The sequence below is a fragment of the Culex pipiens genome, chromosome 3, assembly GCF_016801865.2.
Source record: "Culex pipiens pallens isolate TS chromosome 3, TS_CPP_V2, whole genome shotgun sequence".
Lineage (NCBI taxonomy): Eukaryota > Metazoa > Arthropoda > Insecta > Diptera > Culicidae > Culex > Culex pipiens.
Window position 1 is genome coordinate 2,545,401 of NC_068939.1, and position 20,538 is coordinate 2,565,938.

The 20,538-nt window shown below is 35.0% G+C and overlaps 1 protein-coding gene across 3 annotated transcripts in view; it reads right to left on the reverse strand.

Moving 5' to 3' along the window:
• Positions 1-17,954, reverse strand: part of LOC120423000 (protein ECT2) — a 109,125-nt gene extending 91,171 nt beyond the window's left edge. Inside the window, exon 1 of one of the 3 annotated variants that reach the window (XM_039586620.2) lies at positions 17,123-17,951. In XM_039586620.2, the coding sequence (XP_039442554.1) occupies positions 17,123-17,159 (37 nt within the window). In that variant the 5' untranslated portion in view covers positions 17,160-17,951. Of the gene's footprint in view, positions 1-17,122 lie in introns of all 3 variants that reach the window. The other 2 variants (XM_039586622.2, XM_039586621.2) reach the window with 2 other exon arrangements.
• Positions 17,955-20,538: the final 2,584 nt, after the last annotated feature.

Here is a 20,538-nt window from a genome sequence, read left to right on the forward strand (position 1 = left end):
GCGAGCGTAATGCCAGGGAGCCGTGCACAAATTCCTTCACAATTATCTCACCATGACGACACGAGGTACAAGTGCATAATCCCCTTCCGTTGAACCGGCACATTTTGGAGCAAGCAACTTCAGTGTCCCACTTCGCGGACCGACACACCGAGTGGCATCATGACGGATTTTAATCCGCTTGTCTCGGCTGATGAATCCGGTTCCTTTTGGTTACCCAGAACCAGCAGCAACGGAGCGGCATCCTGTCAGAGATGTCCCAACATGTAAGTACAGTGCATTAGCAGAGTTGGGGTTCCCAGTGGTGTTTACCCAGGAACACAAATATTTGCACACATTTTTGGACAACCGAACCGGAACATAATGCTGGTCGCGGATTTGGACGAGTTAAATACTTCCGCGCCAACATTTTTCATCCCGCTCCTCTGTCTTTAATGACCACGCGGGGGCCTTTTAAAAACAGTCTATCCACATTAAGCCCGGCGAATCGCGCCATAATTTGGGCCGACATGCCACCACCAGCGGCGGTTCCCACGAGAGGTTGTGGTTCCCGGTGGACACGCACACCGCCAGTGGCGGTGTAAGGTGTGATGCTGCGGTCAGGTCCAAAATAAATGACACTTTTTCTGGCCGCTCCCGAAAGAGTTGGTCCCGCGGGATCTGTTTGTTTTAAAATGTCCCCCCAACAACGAACAACACGAGTGCATCTAACAGGGGTCCAGCATGTTGTTTAACCGCGGAGTACCGGGAACGGGACGGTCACCGCGAGCCGTGGTCCATTTTGTGGCCGCTCGTCCTGACAGGTATATGGTCTCTGTACGCACCGAGGTCTGGTCTCTGGCATGAATTATGGGTCCGATTTAAATCTACTCCGCTTTAAGTAGCTTCTCCTAGATTATTCCTGCTGGTGGCGGTTATGACGTCCAAAATGGTCCACAACTGACTCAGCAATGGGCTGATAAATGGCTCCATCATCATCGTCCATGCTTGCTTTTTTTCACTTCCCATGCGAGCTTTATTGAGGAAGTTTTAATGAACGGCCATTCGAGAGTGATTCGGATGGTTCTAAAATTGCTTTACGGTCCTTCCGTCCATTCATGGACGGTAGTGTTGTGTAGGTCCCGCCGGGACCATTAAGGAGGGTGCTTACAATTTTATTAATATGTGTGTGCAAATTTTATTTGCACCGATCCTGGCGCCGTTGGGGAAATCAGGTTCGAAGAACTCGTTCCGAACGGTGCTATCCCCAGCAGACATAAAGAAGTGATTATTCAACAAGTCAATAAAACTTTATTACACACACATCGCATACATGGTCCATGTTGTTTTGGCGCAAATCTAGTCCAGAGCCCATTAGGATCAAAGCTAGAGGGGGGGAGTTGTTTTGGCCAGTCCCAGATTGGAAACCACATCCAAGCGATAAACTTTCGACGGAATTCCACCGCAAAGAGGACCCTTCGGTATCCCAGCCCCACTCACTGCATGCATAAACGGAGGGGTGAAATGTGAAGCGAAAGTTGAAACTAGATTCTGATGAGTACCGTAAAAATCACAACAGCAGCTGGCCCCGAGATAAACTTCGACGGAATCCTCGCACGAAATATTCCAGAATCGTTTTGGGTTACACTTGACCCCCTACACGTTGGAATTTGAAGGTTGTTCCTGGCGGACCGCATCCAGAGATGTTGTTATTTTGCACTACTAGCGAGGGACTGATGCCTGCAATGGTGCAGTATTTGAACACGACGAACCGCACAGAACACAGGATAGTGGGGTGCTGCTGCAGTAATACTGACCGTTTTCGGGAATGTTTTGCAGCAAACGTATCAATCGTAACTGCTGCACCACCAGTGCTGCTGCTGCTGCTTCAGCGATACTAACAAGTTTGAAATTTTAAAAGTGCGATCGTCTGTGAAACAGGAGCTTTTATTTTCGCCTTTCGGATTGAAAAAATTTAAAAATTGAAAAAAAAATGTACGTTATGAAGAGAACTCCAAGATCTAACTCTGGAACTGGAATAGACTTATTAACTACTCTGTATCAGACTCGAATATTTATACCAAGTTTCGATCATCCGAAATTCCAATCATTTTTAATTTTTGTATTCTTTATTTTCTAAATTTTCTGAATTTTCTAAATTTTCTGCAGTTTTTGGATTTATTGAATTTCTCAATTTTATGAATTTTCTTAACTTTTTGAACTTTCAGAATTTTCTAATTTTTCTGAATTTTCTGAATTTTATGAATATTCTAAATTTTCTAAATTTTCAAAATTTTCTGAATTTTCTAAATTTTCTGATTTTATTTTTTTTGATTTTTTGTTAAATTTTAGAGATTTACTAAATTTTCTGAATTTTGTAAAATTTCTGAATTTCCATTTTTTTTTTAATTTCTAAAATTTTTAAATTTTCTGGTTTTCTGAATTTTCTGAATTTTCAAAATTTTCAGAATTTTCAGAATTTTCAGAATTTTCAGAATTTTCAGAATTTTCAGAATTTTCAGAATTTTCAGAATTTTCTGAATTTTCTGAATTTTCTGAATTTTCAGAATTTTCTGAATTTTCTGAATTTTCTGAATTTTCTGAATTTTCTGAATTTTCTGAATTTTCTGAATTTTCTGAATTTTCTGAATTTTCTGAATTTTCTGAATTTTCTGAATTTTCTAAAATTTCTGAATTTTCTGAATTTTCTGAATTTTCTGAATTTTCTGAATTTTCTGAGTTTTCTGAATTTTCTGAATTTTCTGAATTTTCTGAATTTTCTGAATTTTCTGAATTTTCTGAATTTTCTGAATTTTCTGAATTTTCTGAATTTTCAGAATTTTCTGAATTTTCTGAATTTTCTGAATTTTCAGAATTTTCAGAATTTTCAGAATTTTCAGAATTTTCTGAAAATTCTGAATTTTCTGAATTTTCAGAATTTTCAGAATTTTCAGAATTTTCTGAAAATTCTGAATTTTCTGAATTTTCTGAATTTTCTGAATTTTCTGAATTTTCTGAATTTTCTGAATTTTTTAAATTTTATGAATTTTCTGAATTTTCTGAATTTTCTGAATTTTCTGAATTTTCTGAATTTTCTGAATTTTCTGAATTTTCTGAATTTTCTGAGTTTTCTGAATTTTCTGAATTTTCAAAATTTTCAGAATTTTCAGAATTTTCAGAATTTTCAGAATTTTCTAAAATTTCTGAATTTTCTGAATTTTCTGAATTTTCTGAATTTTCTGAATTTTCTGAATTTTCTGAATTTTCTGAGTTTTCTGAATTTTCTGAATTTTCTGAATTTTCTGAATTTTCTGAATTTTCTGAATTTTCTGAATTTTCTGAATTTTCTGAATTTTCTGAATTTTCTGAATTTTCTGAATTTTCTGAATTTTCTGAATTTTCTGAATTTTCTGAATTTTCTGAATTTTCTAAATTTTCTGAATTTTCTGAATTTTCTGAATTTTCTGAATTTTCTGAATTTTCTGAATTTTCTGAATTTTCTGAATTTTCTGAATTTTCTGAATTTTCTGAATTTTCTGAATTTTCTGAATTTTCTGAATTTTCTGAATTTTCTGAATTTTCTGAATTTTCTGAATTTTCTAAATTTTCTGAATTTTCAAAATTTTCTGAATTTTCTGAATTTTTTGAATTTTCTAAATTTTCTGAATTTTCTGAATTTTCTGAATTTTCTGAATTTTCTGAATTTTCTGAATTTTCTGAATTTTCTGAATTTTCTGAATTTTCTGAATTTTCTGATTTTTTTGAATTTTCTGAATTTTCTGAATTTTTTGAATTTTCTGAATTTTCAAAAATTTTTGAATTTTCAAAATTTTCTGAATTTTCTAAATTTTTTGAATCTGCTGAATTTTCAGAATTTTCAGAATTTTCAGAATTTTCAGAATTTTCAGAATTTTCAGAATTTTTAGAATTTTCAGAATTTTTAGAATTTTCAGAATTTTCAAAATTTTCAGAATTTTCAGAATTTTTAGAATTTTCAGAATTTTCAGAATTTTCAGAATTTTCAGAATTTTCAGAATTTTCAGAATTTTCAAAATTTTCAGAATTTTCAGAATTTTCAAAATTTTCAGAATTTTCAGAATTTTCAGAATTTTCAGAATTTTCAGAATTTTCAAAATTTTCAGAATTTTCATTTTTTTTCTATTTTCTGTATTTTCTAAATATTTTGATTTGTTTAAATTTTGGATTTTTAGAATTTTCATAATTTGTCTGAATTTGACTGAATTTGGCGGAATTTGTCTGAATTTGTCTGAATTTGTCTGAATTTGTCTGAATTTGTCTGAATTTGTATGAATTTGTATGAATTTGTCTGAATTTGTCTGTATTTGTCTGTATTTGTCTAATATTTTGAATTTCTGGTATTTTTTTTATTTTTGCATATTTTTGGAGACCTTTAAATATTGCCTTCAAATAATAACTGCCCAAGATTGACAAAATTGTAAATTTGGTTCAAGGTCAGGTGCTCGTCCAAGTCTGCAATATGCGTTATTCAAAACAGGGCAGTTATGTAATCTCAGATGGAATAAATTTCCCCTAAATCACTTTTCCTGCGAATCAGACACATGCAATTCAAAATCGCACCAGATTCCGATAGCCCACATCCACTGATCCACTTATCGAGAACTCCCCGCGACATATTCGCCGCTGCCGCTGATTCTGCGACAAACTGGTCCGCCACATTCCGAGTTTTGGCCGTACGCGGACGGATGCTGTCAGTCTGCATACATCATCATCGTCGTCGTCGTCGTCGGCGGCGTCGACTTTTCGTCAACCAGACTCACCCCGCTCTCATATCTGTCAGTATTTTTCGGTATTGCTAGTGGTGGTGGTGGCAGTTCAATTGAACTGGCCAGCTCAATGGTCGTTATTTTTAGTGGAGTTTTTTTTTCTTCTCTCTACTTGCTACCTTTCCTCAAACCAGAATATAGCCAAAACTGCTGCTCTGCTGAGCAATTACGTCTTTGCGAGACTGATGCCATTTGTCATTTCGGTGGACAAGTTTGGAAAGTGTCTCTTTCTCTCTGTTGTGTGTTGGCAAAATATGAAACAAAACAACGATCGAATGTTTCCAAAATGTTGAGAAGCGATTTGCATTTATCGATTTGGTCGGACAGATTGCCTCGTTGATTGATTTCGAAGTCAAAGTTCAAGTTCAAATCGAATCTGACGGCAGCAACAGTAAAACTTCTAGAAAAGATTATTTCAAAAAGGCGAGAGATAACCAAAGTTTTTGGGACGCACCAAAAAACAACAACAAACGATTGATGAGTTGTGAGTTTAGAAGAGGTACTGAAACGGATCTGTGTCGCAAAAAAAGCACACTGTTTAAACACGCGGTTCGATCATAAACCAAGACCACCAGCCAGACGACGAACAAGTATGAAGTCATCGTAAAATTGTTTGACGATTGTTGAGGCGATAAAAAGAACAGACGCGATTTGAGCAAATAAATATGCTGCCATTTCGAGATTTGCAGTTTTGCATGAAATCAATATGACTAGACAGTGAGAATCTGACTTAATTTTAACAGTATCTTTAAAAAAGTAAAAAAAAAAAAGTTTGAAATTCAAACCAATGGAAATGATAACCATCTGAAAATTTTGCCCTTTGCCCTTAATCCACACTATTAGAAAATAGATCGATCTAGTTTCTCCCCCGCAGAACACGTTTGCCCAAGTAACTTTGAAACTTTACAACTTTGCACTTCCAACTGACACTATCTATCTGGTTAACTTTTGCCAAGTAACATTGTTCTGCAAAGTTGCATTTCTTTCCCAGATCAATCATCTCCCTCTGGGTGGGGCCCGGGTAGCACTAGCAAAGCTTATTCTCTGGAATCCAGGTTATCAATCCGAGCCCACCGCCCATTATTATTCCCACAAAGGGGAAACACCATTGCTTCTTCTGGTGCTGTGCGGTTGCTCTCCGTTTTCCGTTTTCCGGGGTTTTGTGTGAATGTGCAAAAGTTGAGAATTAGTTCTCTGGAAAATTAAACTTTGTAATTGCAAACGATAACGTAATTAATCTATTAAAACAGCATTGAGAAAACGCCGGCGGAAAACACCCACTGACACACCATACTACGCCAAGGATGTGCGGAAACTTTGGTGCCAATTCCAGAAGAAGGGCGGAGGTTGCCACTGGTAAACTCGATTCCCGTTTCTGTACGGAAGCTTCCCTCGTCCCCTCATTCTTTCGAGGAAAACCTCTGACTTTGGCATTAAGCAATGTGCAGCCGAAGCAGCTTTCTTCGCCGAGTGTCGAGAGCGCGTTGAATGCAAACCAAAATTGGGAAGCGGAAATTTTTGCGTCAACGAGAAAACTTTGCCCTCGGGCCATTTTCCACAGGTTCCGAGGTTGAAAGGAGAACCGGGGGGGAAGCGCGGTTTTGCAGAAACTTTTTTTTAACCCGCAAGATGGTGCCAACACCACGAGGAAAAGAATGCCCCGGCGCTCAAAATTAGTAGTGACGAAGCGTTTGTCAAAGATAAAGTTGCTTTAGGGCTTGTTTCTTCTCACGTACCCAGCGTGCAACAACCCTGCAATTGCGCCACGCCAAAAGTAGGGAGCAGCAGCAGCAGCAAAAAAAACGACGCCATTTCTCCAAAGCGGTCCCACGGGGGGAGATCCCCTCATTTGCATTAATTCCAGCGATAGAGGAAAGCTTTGGTAACGATGGTGGCGAACAAAAAAAGGATATTCAGCGAAACTGTTCCACGCGAAATGGAAACCTATTGAATTTGGCCTTCAATTGAAAAATCAGATTTTGGTATATCTACTCAAAGTTAAATAATCTTAAGAATTAAAAAATATAGACTCGAAAAAAATATACAAGAAATGTATAAAAGAGTAATTTTCTTCGATTTCGCAAATCGACTTTTCTTTGTATTTTTATGATTTGGATGAAACTTTTTCCATGCATTTTCTATGTCAAAAGAAGTCATTTTGCATCATTAGTGTTTCCTACAAGTCTCCATATAATGTTGGGGTGCTGGTCATACAAAATGGGTAGGTAAATGAATGAAATTCTGTATCTTGAGAATAGTTTTTAGATCGATTTGGTATCTTCGGCAAAATTGTAGATTGAGACTTTCCGGAAAAAAATATGTAAACGGAAAAAAATCATTTCTTTAATTTAACTTTTTATCACTAAAAGTTTAATTTCCAAAATACGTATTTTTGAATTGTAATATGTTTTAGTTTAAGATCTCCTGAGCCATAGTGAGTGAGAGTTGAAAAAAATCGGAAAGGAAAATATCAGGTTTTAAGGAAAATATCGGAAACCTGGAATTTTTTTATAAATGTTCGATTTCCTTTAATTTTTTTTTTGCATTTTTGAAATACTTCTTGAAAGAAAAGCACGTCTAAAAAACAAATATTTTAGAAAGGTTACTCTCTGGTACCGGTAATTCGGACAATTAGTTTCTGAGACGGTAATGTTATACGATAACGGACGATTACTTTTTTTTATCTTTCTAAAAGTGACTTAATCCAATCAAATTATTTTAAATTGTCAATGCTTTCACTAAGAATATATTTTTATGATAATGTTGTAAGTTTCAAAGTATAAATACTCAAAATAGAAATACCATATAATTTCCTTACTTTCGACATTAATTTTTTTTGCGACCACATTTTGGTCAAATTTGAGTCGTTGATTGCATTTAAGCCTACCAAATACATTTTCTCAGTATTTCAACACCGCCATTTTGGCCGCCATCTTGAAATTAAAAATTCAAAATCACTTTAGAGCATGTTTGGGGTCTTATGCAAGCTCAACAATCAAAAACAAAACAAAACAAAATGTTATTGAAGTTTTTTTTGAGGCGTATAATCGAGTCTGGACTGTATTTAAAAAAAATGAAAATTTCATTATTTGTAATAATATAGATACCCATATTGCAAATTATGAGAATTTTAATATTTACAAAATGTACGATATTTTGTGAATTATGGATGGATATGGATATCAATCACGAATCATGCAAAATTGTGTACCGTAAACCGGGGTGACATTGATAGGATTTAAATTTATTTTTGGAATATTTTCCAACTGTTAAGGTTTTTTCTCATGATTATTATTTTTTAAACATGTAATGGGATAGGCCACAAAATGCCCATGCACTATTTTTGAAAAAACAAACTATTTTCAGAGTGTTTAAAAAATAGTTATCTTTAAAATTCTTATTTTGAATTCCGGGGTGACTTTGAAAGTCATAGTTTTTCTTGTTAAAATCAAATTTAATGTGTTCAATTTTTATGTTTACGTCAAATGTACCATCACTAAAGTTGCTGATATATTTTTTAAGAAAAAAAAATCAATTTTTATGTTTAGTTAACTAAGTTTATAAGCTTTTTAACGGAATACATATAAATTTAAGCTAATATTTTTAAAAGTAAAAATTTTGCTTTAAATTCGTTGAAACTAGTTTTGTTTATATTATTATCGATTTATATTTCATTTGTAACTGAATTCGAAGCATAAATCAAAAAAAATCACATTTTATATGAAATTTGTACTACTGAAAATGTCTATAAATTTGAAGATTTTTTTAAATGTTTCAAAAACACATATTATTTATTATTTACAAACTAATTTTACCTTCTTCTGGTGGAAAATTGTCCAGAGAATCTGAAAATACATTCCGTTTTCCGAATGGCAATCATATTCATTGAGTAAATCATGACACTTTGAGAATTTTAAAATAATGCTATTAATCAACATTTTCCTAATTATATTAAACTAACATTTTAATTTTTTAAATTTTAGAAAAAAAAAACTGCTTTTAGACGTACTTTGAACACTTCTCTACCACGGTCAGTATGATTCCATACCAAACCGTACGTATTTAATTTGTACTCTTCATTTTACAGAAAAATCTCAAACCTATTCAAGTCACCACGTTTTACGATATGCATTTTCACTTAACTAGAGTTTTGTTTGTAAAATACCAAAATTGTCGCAAAATACCGTATTCGCAATATGGGTATCAAATGAAGCGGATTGTTAAATGCATTTTCAATTTAATTTCGTATTTTTGTAAAACATGCATTTTTCACAAATTACTGTACTTTTCGAAAAACACTAAAAAAGTTATAAACTGCAATATGGGTATTAAAAGAACCAAAATTCCCGATAATAAAGATCATTATCGCACCTCGATAATGTACTGAGCAGTAGCCGCGAGAGCAAATAAAATTGTGGAGTTCGACGAAGTCTTTGGTGAAGTAAACCAAACTAGGGTTTGAAGTGAATTAGTGTTCAGAATGCATGAAATGATCACTTGGGATAGTACCGAATGTTAATATTTTATTTGTGTTTGGCTCGAAATGATTTGCAATCATTAGTTTCCAAAAAAAAAACATAGTTTAAAAAAAACTTAACGTAAACCAAATTTTATTCAAAATGAAAATAAAGGCAAGAAAATGTATTTTGAACTGTTTTCGGATGATTATAATCCTGTTTTTGTTAAATAAAGTCTTTTGAAAATTATTTTTGTGTTCGTCCTGGGCGACACAAACTAATTGAAATATTTGCAACCAACGGCCTTTTTCAATTGGAAAATTTTGTTCAAGCGATTCAATCGTAAACCGAACAAAAAGCATTAATTATTGTTTATTTTTCAAATTTAATTTTTTTTTTTTTTTTTTGGGAGGGTGGTCCAGCCGCACATCGTTGATGTTGAAACCTCTAAACTGGGCCCTCGTCCTGTCACGTCCGTCAGTAGTCTTGTCGTACATTACAACTAGAATCAAATCTGCCAATGAATTAGTACACTTCGACCAAATAAACACTGACGCTGTATGGATCTGACTCTAGAATAAATGTACAGTTGTGTGTTATTCATAAGTCCAACTTATTCAATTATTCATTTAAGTCCAAATATTCATTTGCTAACTACTTTGGATTGAAAATATAAATTTTAATCTAAAATCCTCTAAACTTAATGTTCAAAACTAAACGTTCCTTTAACTGTTGCAATACTACTTCTATCAAAAAACAATAAAAATTGTGAACTGATATACAAATAGGATAGAAATCGCGATTTGAAAAAGAAATGACCATTTACGTCAAAAGATCCGTAGTTCCTCGATTCGCAACAATGGTCGATACAACCATAATCCGAAAACCGTTAGTTCAACAGATCAACGAATTTTGTCCGATATTATTACATTATTGATTGATCGAGACTCTATGAACAATTTGACATAAACGAATGCCTAGTATTCTACATCAATCAAAGTTTAATGACAGCATTACTCTTACTTAACAATTTTTTTTTTTTTTTTTTTTTTTTTTTTTTTTTTTTTTTTTTTTTTTTTTTTTTTTGGGAGGGTGATCCAGCCGCACATCGTTGATGTTGAAACCTCTAAACTGGGCCCTCGTCCTGTCACGTCCGTCAGTAGTCTTGTCGTACATTACAACTAGAATCAGATCTGCCAATGAATTAATACACTTCGACCAAATAAACACTGACGCTGTATGGATTTGACTCTAGAATAAATGCACAGTTGTGTGTTATCATAAGTCCAACTTATTCAATTATTCATTTAAGTCCAAATATTCATTTGCTAACTACTTTGGATTGAAAATCTAAACTTTAATCTAAAATCCTCTAAACTTAATGTTCAAAACTAAACATTCCTTTAACTGTTGTAGTACTACTTCTATCAAAAAACAATAAAAATTTGTGAACTGATATACAAATAGGATAGAAATCGCGATTTGAAAAAGAAATGACCATTTACGTCAAAAGATCCGTAGTTCCTCGATTCGCAACAATGGTCGATACAACCATAATCCGAAAACCGTTAGTTCAACAGATCAACGAATTTTGTCCGATATCATTACATTATTGATTGATCGAGACTCTATGGACAATTTGACATAAAAGAATGCCTAGTATTCTACATCAATCAAAGTTTATTGACAGCATTACTCTAACTTAACAATTGCAGCTAACTTTAACATCAAATAGATTTGGAAAGGATATAGATTTATATTAAATGCTAATGCTAAGCAACAAATCAATTGTACTATCCTGAAGTCCCACCTAAATCCCACATTGTGATAGTGAAAAAGTCACAGAAGCAGCGGTGTCTTGTGCAATTGTGATATTTTCACTATCGGAGAACTACCTGGTTCACGAAGACAGCTTATCGGTCAACGCTTAAGCCCTGGGGCTGCGCCAAAGCGAGTTCTCGTAGCATGAAGTGGTGTCCATAGTGCTTATAAAAAATAATGTATACCCAAATTTTAACTAATGCACTAGGATCAAATCATGCCCCTTGACTTTACAAGGCCCAGGGAGCATTACTCTACCTTAACAATTGCAACTAAATTTATCATCAAATAGATTTGGAAAGCATACAGATTTATTTTAAATGCTAATGCTAAGCAACAAATCAATTTTACTATCCTGAAGTCCCAACCTAAATCCCACATTGTGATAGTGAAAAAGTCACAGAAGCAGCGGTGTCTTGTGCAATTGTGATATTTTCACTATCGGAGAACTACCTAGTTCACGAAGACAGCTTATCGGTCAACGCTTAAGCCCTGGGGCTGCGACAAAGCGAGTTCTCGTAGCATGAAGTGATGTCCATAGTGCTTATAAAAAAGAATGTATACCCAAATTTTAACTAATGCACTAGGATCAAATCATGCCCCTTGACTTTACAAGGCCCAGGGATTGTTTATTTTTCAAATTTATACATACAAAATCAACATATTTTTCTAATGCATTCTTAGTTTGTTTTGTACCCCAAACATTTTGAGATAATTAACAGAAATGCGATTTTTTTTTTAAAGAAATGGATTTCCAGACTTCTTCAATTTCTTATAGGGTTTTAAGGAACCAAAATAAATATGTAACATAATTTCAATATATTATGAACATATTTTTTAAAAATTGAATGAGTTAGTCGAATTCAACTCGATTGATTTGATTATCTGAAGTCCCATACAAACCTTGGGATGATCGGACATCTGATAATCGAAACTTCGGATAACTTCTCGACTGTATACCCTAAAGTCTGGTAACTAGACAGTACTTCTAATTTATTAAAAGTTATCGGTTAATTAGTTTTTCGCCATTTCTCGTGGAATTGCACACCGGTGCAATAAAATTGCATCTAACGAAAGTTTGGCCAGAAGAAGACGAACACAAAAAAAAGCTTCGGCTTTGGGCACATTTTTTTTCACCACCCTGCTTTGCCTGCTAGCTAGCTAGCTGCTACCGCTACAGTTAAACAAGGCATGGGGCATGTACGACCCAAAAGTTTAGCGAAATTCTATTTTTCTTCACGTGTTTTGCTTCGCTTGTATCCTTCGCTTTCCTCTCCGTTTTATGACACACCGAAATTCAAACGAAAGGAAAAACGCGCAGACAACAAACACCAACACACAGACACAGGTAGATACTAAATGCTCCCTTAATAACATTATTCGAAACCAGGGAAGCTTTTTTTTGCTCGTCAGAGGATCTCCGTTCCCTCCGTGCCACGTCGAGTGGAACACGTGAGGGAGAATAAATTATTAGTTTGTGTGTGTTTGTGTGCGGTGCAAGGCCATCATTTGAGAGCGACAGGTGAACTCCACACCGGTGTATGACCCATGGGAAAAAATAACTTGAAGTTTTTCAGAGTTGGTGTTGGGCCTACAATGATAATTGTATGCAAAGTTAGGCAAATTTATTCAGCATCGATGGATTTTGAAATTGTTACACATTCTGTGAAAGCAAGAATCGATGCGACTTTATTCGTCGAAATGATCTTATCTGGTTTCTTACATTTTTACAAGTGAATGCGACTTGGGATATTGTATAATTTTCACTTGAACTGTTTTTATTCGGAAAAGACTTCGAAAACACTGAAAGAAGCTCATTTCAAACAACAGAAACATGAGCTTCTCTCGACGGCCGGATTGTACTCTCAGAAGAAGCTCTTCGGCGTCGAGCGCTTTGACGCATTTTAACGTTAATCGGATCGATCAAGTAACGTTGAACCCAACAATCCTTGATGATTCATGGCGACGGGCAACGACGACCGTTGGGAAAAGATACAATTTGCTTCTTTTTTTTTGCTGCTGCTGCCAACAAAGCTATTCTCAGCATTTTTGGTCATTCTCCGCTTCATCAGTAAAACGAATGGATGGACAAACGGACGAACATTCCTTTCGTGAGTGGAGCCAGCTTTTGGGAGCACAACAAAAAGTTTCAACTGTATTTTTTTTCGGTCAGGCTTAACTTTGTGTGTGTGTATTTGTGTGAATGCAGTCACGCGGACTTGCTTGCTTGCTGACTGGATATAAGGATTTTTGGCTTGCTCTGAAGTCAGCTTCGGGAATGAATAACCAAACAAACAGTAAAGAACGGCCAAGATCACCCCTACAACAACAACAACAACGTCAGCCAGAACACCAACACACACACGCACTGCTACCACATGAAACGCGTAAATCACTGAGCAGTGAATTGTAGAGTATTAAGAACTTGTGCGCAAAGTGATTGCCGGTTTGTCGTTTGGGATTTACCTGACTGAACAACAGACGCTCAGGTACAAACTCGGTGCGGTTGCAACTAGTGTTTGGCAACGTTAGCTGAAAAATGGCTTTTATTTGAGTGCAATTGAAGGTGGCCTAGACAAATTTATCAGAAGGTGATTTAAATTCAATTGGTATTAGTTTTAAAAACAAGTTCCAAAAGAGGAACAAGTATTTAGTTTAGTTTAAAATTATGAAAAAAGTAATCCAGATGAGAGACGATTCAAAAAATTTAAGGGATACATCACATACATCAGTTTAAAAAAAAGTATTTTAAAGAGTTTGAAAAAAAAATCAAATTCGAGCTCACACCAACACTTAAAAGTTTTACCGATCTACATGTTTTTTTTATGTAACTATGTAAGGCCGTTGCAAATATTTTTGGAAGTTTATGTCCCTCGACTCTGGCCAAAGTTAAAGGGGAGAAAAACATAAAAAATATAAAAATTGAAATAACAAGCCATGGAATTAATACTTGAATAAAAACAGTGTTTTAAAATGCATTTTACTCCTGCCAGTTGTTTTGAATGTTTTCAAAGTATCTAAATAATGACGAAATTATTTTTTTGGCAGAAAATAAAACTTTTAGCGGTACTGTACATCAGAAATTCACAAAAAATCCAAATATTTTTAATCGATCCCAAACATGTTGCATGCTTCTATTTTCTTAAAAAAAAATTTGAAGTTTTCTAAAAAAATATTTTTTTCCCTCTAATTTTTCGGGACGATTTTGCAGGGGGTGGATTTAGAATAAGTAACTATGTCTTTTTTAACCTGATTTTAGGCGTTTTTGCAATAAATTGTTCAAATAAATACAATAAAACAAAATCATGGTAATATTACATAAAATGTTAAATTTTAAAAATGTATTCGTGAAAAATAAAAAAATGATTTTTGCCTTCCTCACCTCACTGAGGCAAGGCTATAAAATCACTCGAAAAATGAACTTCTTAAATATGACTCCTAGATATACCTTCACGTATACCTATCGACTCAGAATCAAATTCTGAACAAATGTCTGTGGGGATGTGTGTAGACATGATTTTTTTTCACACGATTATCTCAGAACTGGCTGAACCGATTTTGACCGGATCCGCTTTATTCTGTTCGTTTTGGGGTCCCCTAAGGCCCTATTTAATTTTATTCTGTTTAGTGAAGTACTTTTAAAGTTATGCCAAGAAAAAGTTTTTTTGTAGCTACAAAAAAGGGTGATTTTTGCATAACCTCAAAGGCCGGGTCTATTTGCTTACGCGCGAGAGTCGCGCAGCATGCGTAGGGATTTTGGTCTGACCACGCGGGGGATTGGCAGCCACACCCCCTTGCATGCGAATCGCCCGGTTGCCACATTGCTTAAGCAGTGTCTGCGTCTCTTCTGGAAAAAGTCTGTATAAATTATGTTGCTGAATACATCATTTTGTCTCGACAAAGATTTACACAAACTTTTTACAGAAATATGCAACTCATTAGACATTGTTTACTAAGACTAAAGAGACAGCATGCAATTCCATCGTGCACCTTATGTTGGCATATCAGCACTTTTAAATTCAATTACAGCCCCCCTTTTCTCCTTTATTTTGGAGAGTTGGTAAAAAAAGAATTGAAAATTGCTGTTCTGTTAAAATAAATAACTATAAATTTTTTTTTGCAATTCCGAAAAACGCCCTTGAACTGGAATTTAAAGTCAAATGTCCATGTGTTTAGTCAATTTACCGTTCAAATCAAAACAATATTGAAAAGTATTACTTTTCGACACAAGTACTGAAAATTTCAACTTTTCAGTGCTGGAAAGTATAACTTTTTAACCCTTGTATTGAAAAGTATTACTTTTTGATTCTGTTATTTTTGGAAGAAAAAAAGTAGGCCGTTTCGTTGTTTGAGAATAACAGCAAAAGTAAGTTGTTTCACGACGTAATTTCAGAATGTTATTACAAATTCTAATCAATGTTCATCATTGTCGATTGGCTCTGGTAGAGGTCAAGAGGAATGGTAAAAACACAATTTAAATTTTTAAAGTTATTTTTTAAAATAGCAAGGCGAATTACAAAGTGCTTCATACATTTAAGCTACTACATGAACAATGAATTCATGAACATTTTTAATGTGCTGGATCTTTTTCTCAAAATTCATTTTTTGTGTGCCCAATTTGATTCAAAATGCAAAATTAAAATAAATTTTCTTTGATTTGTTTGAAATATATAAAAAAAAAAACAATAATTAGGATACTCAAAATTTAAGAAAACAAAAAATCTTATTTTTAAAGAACTTTTTGTTAAGGTTGCTTAAGGGGTTACATACATGTAAATTGGCAAAAATGTCTGGGGTTGGTATGAGCACACACTAAAACTTTTTTTCAAATCTGATTCAGGACATTAGAATATACGTTTTCAACTATTGACAAAATTAATTTGAAGACATTTGGTTGTATCATTGCCGAAATATAGCTATTTGAAATTAGCAGTTTTAAAAAACGGGTGCCACGATATGCTTTGTTACTGCTTTGATCAATTGGCTCAAAAGGCTCAATATTTTGGTGAAGACTCATTAAACTGGTCCTGTGTGCATCACAAAGGTAGATTTCCAAAAAGAGTGTTTGAAATAAAAATAAAATTATTTTTTCTATTTTTCATATAAATTCGTCATACACACGGGATATATCTTGAGAGTTATCACTAGGGTTAGTGAAATTTCACAATTTCGCGGACAGCGTGAAACCCGCGAAATTTTTCCGCGAAATCCCGTGAAATTTTATGTTTGTGTGAAACTGTAACGATTTTTCTTAAAAATAATTTATCAAACTCAAATAGGAATAAAAACATGAACAACTTTTTTGTTTTGTATTTTTTGTCTTTGAAGTCACCTTCTAAAAACATTTCAGATTTTTTTCTTTTGATTATTTGGATGAATGATTCCCGTCAAAGTAAAAAAAACTACATTTTCTGTTATCATTTCATATTTTCGAGCGTGAAAAATCACTAAGCCTAGTTATCACCCCGTAAATCAACTAGGCGTTTCGAGAAAAACGCTCAGAAAGTTTGACAGTTCGCTTTGCGCATGGCAAAATTCCAAGCTTAAATCGTTTGTTTCTCACTAAATCATGAAAAATCTTAATGAAACTTTGTGGAGTAATTAGAAATCATCTTTAAAGTGGATTCTTATGAACAATAATCAACTTCATTACCGAATTTCAGTAACATTTTACCAAATTCGGTAGTTTTCTGTTCAGCAGTTAAAAAATCTAAGTTTGAGACCATAGAGAAAAAAGCACCGGAGTCGCAGTTGATATTGCGATTTTTTTTTAACGATTCACGTGTTTTCAAATTCGTACTATAAACAAATTTTTGCTCATAGCATTTTTATGAAATTGGATTAATTTTTCTGTAGAATGTCTTTTTTTTTAAATTTATCCATTGAATAGACTTATAACTGTTGCACGAATAAGTCAATTTGCAATTATTTACAGTGTATTTTTATAACTTTCACTAGAAATTTAAACGGAATCCAAGACGATTTATTACAATTTTGTTTATGTTCGAAAATTTTAAAATCAGATATCGATAAACAAATTTGAAGACCCTGAATTATACATACCTTCACATCTGCTTTTATCGTTGACTGAGTGATCCATTTTGTAGCTGCGACTAATCCTTAATGTGATTGATTACTAGTAAGTCACTGTTGTTTTTGTTGACTGGAATCTGGAGCGGTTCTTCTTACTGCACTCTCACTCTTCTTTTTTTATATAAATTAGACACTGGTTCCTTTTACCTTTTTTTTCACCCACAAAATACACTATTTATAAACCCCCTTCCAATTCACTTGTTTCGTACATCACGCCATTCTTATCAAATTAATGATTATTTTTTTTATTGGGAATATTTTAACATTCCAACCGAACTCATTGAGCCGTTTGCCTTTTTTGAATCACCGACTCCGGCCGGCGGGGAAGAAGAAGCAACCGGGCTCTGTAACACTAACACAAATAAGCCGCATTCGCAAACACACAAACCAGCGAAAAAAAAGAGCCCTCGCCGCCGAACAGGCAACACGGAGGAATCGAGGTTAGGACCCTCTTCTTCTTCGTATCCTTCCCGACAACACCACGCCGGAATGAATCCTCTGGAACGACGACGGCAGGTAACGAATTTCTTCACTGACTCACCACCGAATTCGTTTTTTTTTGTTGGTGGCCGGCTTCCGTGGGGCTTCCTTCTGCTAGGCCGTTGAGCGAAACCGCGAGTTGCGCACCCGCCACGACATTTCCCGCGAAGCAAACCGCGAAAACTAACGCGAATAGTACTTAAACCAAACCGCGCAACCCAGCGGACAACACGAGCAAGATGAAACGCGACGCACTTAAAACGGCCATTCGGATTAAAGTGTTTACACACGCAAAGAGCAGAAGGAGGAGGAGAGAGAACTTTCAACGAACACAACTGACATTTTTGAATGGTTCGGGGCAAGATGGTTGAACAAGGGAGGTTGAGTAGGTCGGTGCTTGCAGTGGTAGTTGACGTCACAATCTCTCGATGTTTTCATGGATTTTTGAAGAAGAGACATTCCGGTGTGAAAGAAGCTTAATTTTGGAGAATATTTTTTTTTAATATTTTCTGATTAGTGGTCCAAATAAATCGAGATAATTCGAGCCAAACATTTCATTAGGGCACAAAAGCAAAAACCGCGATTCGAGAAAATCGCTTGCAAAAAATGGACAACTTGTTTCAATTCCTATTTAAAAAATAAGCTTGACTGATGGTATTTTTACTGATGATTCGATAAAACACATCATTATCCTCAACTTTGCTTTACTGCTTCTTAATTTATGTTGATTTTCGCAATAAAACTCATAATTTAAAAAAATCTCGTTATTAGGCCCTTTTAGCTTTCCAACTGCTGTTCATAATGGGCCCTTTCTAAATGCAATTTCGAAGAGAACTAAAAGGGCACTAAAGCGCTGTCACCGGATTGTTGTTTTGAATGATGTTTATGGGCCCTTTTGTTTAGTTAGAAATAATGAGGAATTCAGTAGAAATTTTGATAATTGGTGAAGTTTTGTGATTGCATGGTGTAGATAAGGTATGTAAAACATAAAAATTCTACAAAAGTGTACTGAACAGCATCCGCGGGACCGTATTAAATAGTGTATTTCGATGAAGTTTTTTTTTCTGCAGAAATGCTTGGTGAAAAGTAAAACAAACTTTGCTTTGAAGTGAATTAGTGTTAAGAATGTATGAAAAGTTCAGTTTATAACACAAAAAGTTCCATAACTACGAAAAACTAACGAAAAACAAAAGGGCACATTTGAACTTTTATTTTGGGTTTGGAGTGAAAATTGTTATGTGCCCTTTTGTGTTTTTGATTTTTTCAACGGTAAATTGTTTGCTATCAATCTGATTCTTGGAGGGCATGTAGGGAGTGTACTAATGAGTGGAATAGTGGAATAATCCCGAATGTTTACGTTTTGGTTTTGTGCCCTAATGAAATGTTTGGCTCGAATTAACAAAATGTATTCGCTAAGTTTAATCGATTTTTAAAAACTTGTCACCTGAACATTCAACGCACCTTGAACAGGCGCGAAAGCTTTCGACCTCTGCCAAGGTTGTAGAAATGTCGGGTATGCTCGATTTCTGGGGCAAATAATAACAATAAAAATTCACAATTTTTACTGTTTGGGTTATTTTTTAGCATTTTGTAAGGGATACTCAAAAAGCAAAAAACTAAAAAAAATGGTCTATAGGGTCCTAAAGCCCAATGTCAAATTTTATGTACAACGGTAAAAAAACGCTTAAAACATAAATTGACAAGACAACATTTTTTCGATGGATCAACTACACTGAAATAAATATCATGATTGTTGCTATTAGTTTTGCATATAGATTTTTGCAGAATGCTTGTGTACATAAATGGCGTGAGCATTGCATATAAACTGTATGTGCACAGCATATACATGGATACGAGTTAGAAATGTGCTAATGCATTTACAAAGTATGTGCACGGCACATGAACGGTATATGTAATGCTCACAGGTTTCAATATGTTCCCACATATCACATGTATGTGCAAAATTCATAATTTTTGTTATATTTTGCTTTTGGGTTTTAATAGTATTGCATTTTATTTCTATTTGGTATTACTTATGTCAATATTCTGCATTAAATTTCTTTAATTGTTATTTCAAACTTTTTATGATACTACTAATTATGATTTTTATTTGTACCAATAAATTTACATCGAAAATAATATCACAACCAATTTCTTTTGGTTTCTGTTGGTACATGGGCGGATTTTGGCAGCCTCGTTACGTCGTTGTTGAAGGGGTGGGACGTCGGTCTCGGCAAGCACTCCAGGAACCAGGGGTGCCAGGTTGCCAGATAAATCTGGCATTGCCAGATTTTTTGAACGCCAATTAGAAAAAAATAATTTTCTATTTCTTCCTCACATTGTTTTATTGACGTATTTTGTTTATTTTGTGAAGCTATAATGTATAAAAAGTGAAAATACACAGTTTTTGAACAAAAAATTGCTCATTACTTTGAGAAAAGTGGCTTGCCAGATTTTTCCCAGATTTTTTGCCAGATTTTTTACTCTTCAGACCTGGTAACCCTGCCAGGAACCCATCCAATCCCCTTCGAATCGCGTCCAACTCCTCTCCGGAACGAACCCAAAGGCTGTTAAGTCATCCCACCGACAGCTGGTTTATTCGCCTGCAGCATGCTGTATCAAAGTATCATAACTCCGGCAGCGGCAGCAGCAGGTTCGTCCGCGGTCCGTGGGTTAAATTCTTCCAGTTCGCCCAATTTGTCGGGGCTGCAGACCAAAGGCGAGCCGGAACGCGATTAGATCAGATCTTTCACGGTCGTCGTGCGTTGCGAGGATCTTCGCGCGTGGGTGTTTTGATAGGGTTGGCGGTCAAAACGTTGCTGCTATTGACGGTGGCGGCCGTAGGAGCTTTGATGTTGAGAGTGATCATATTACCCGACGCACCGAGCCGGAAGCGAGCGAGTGGG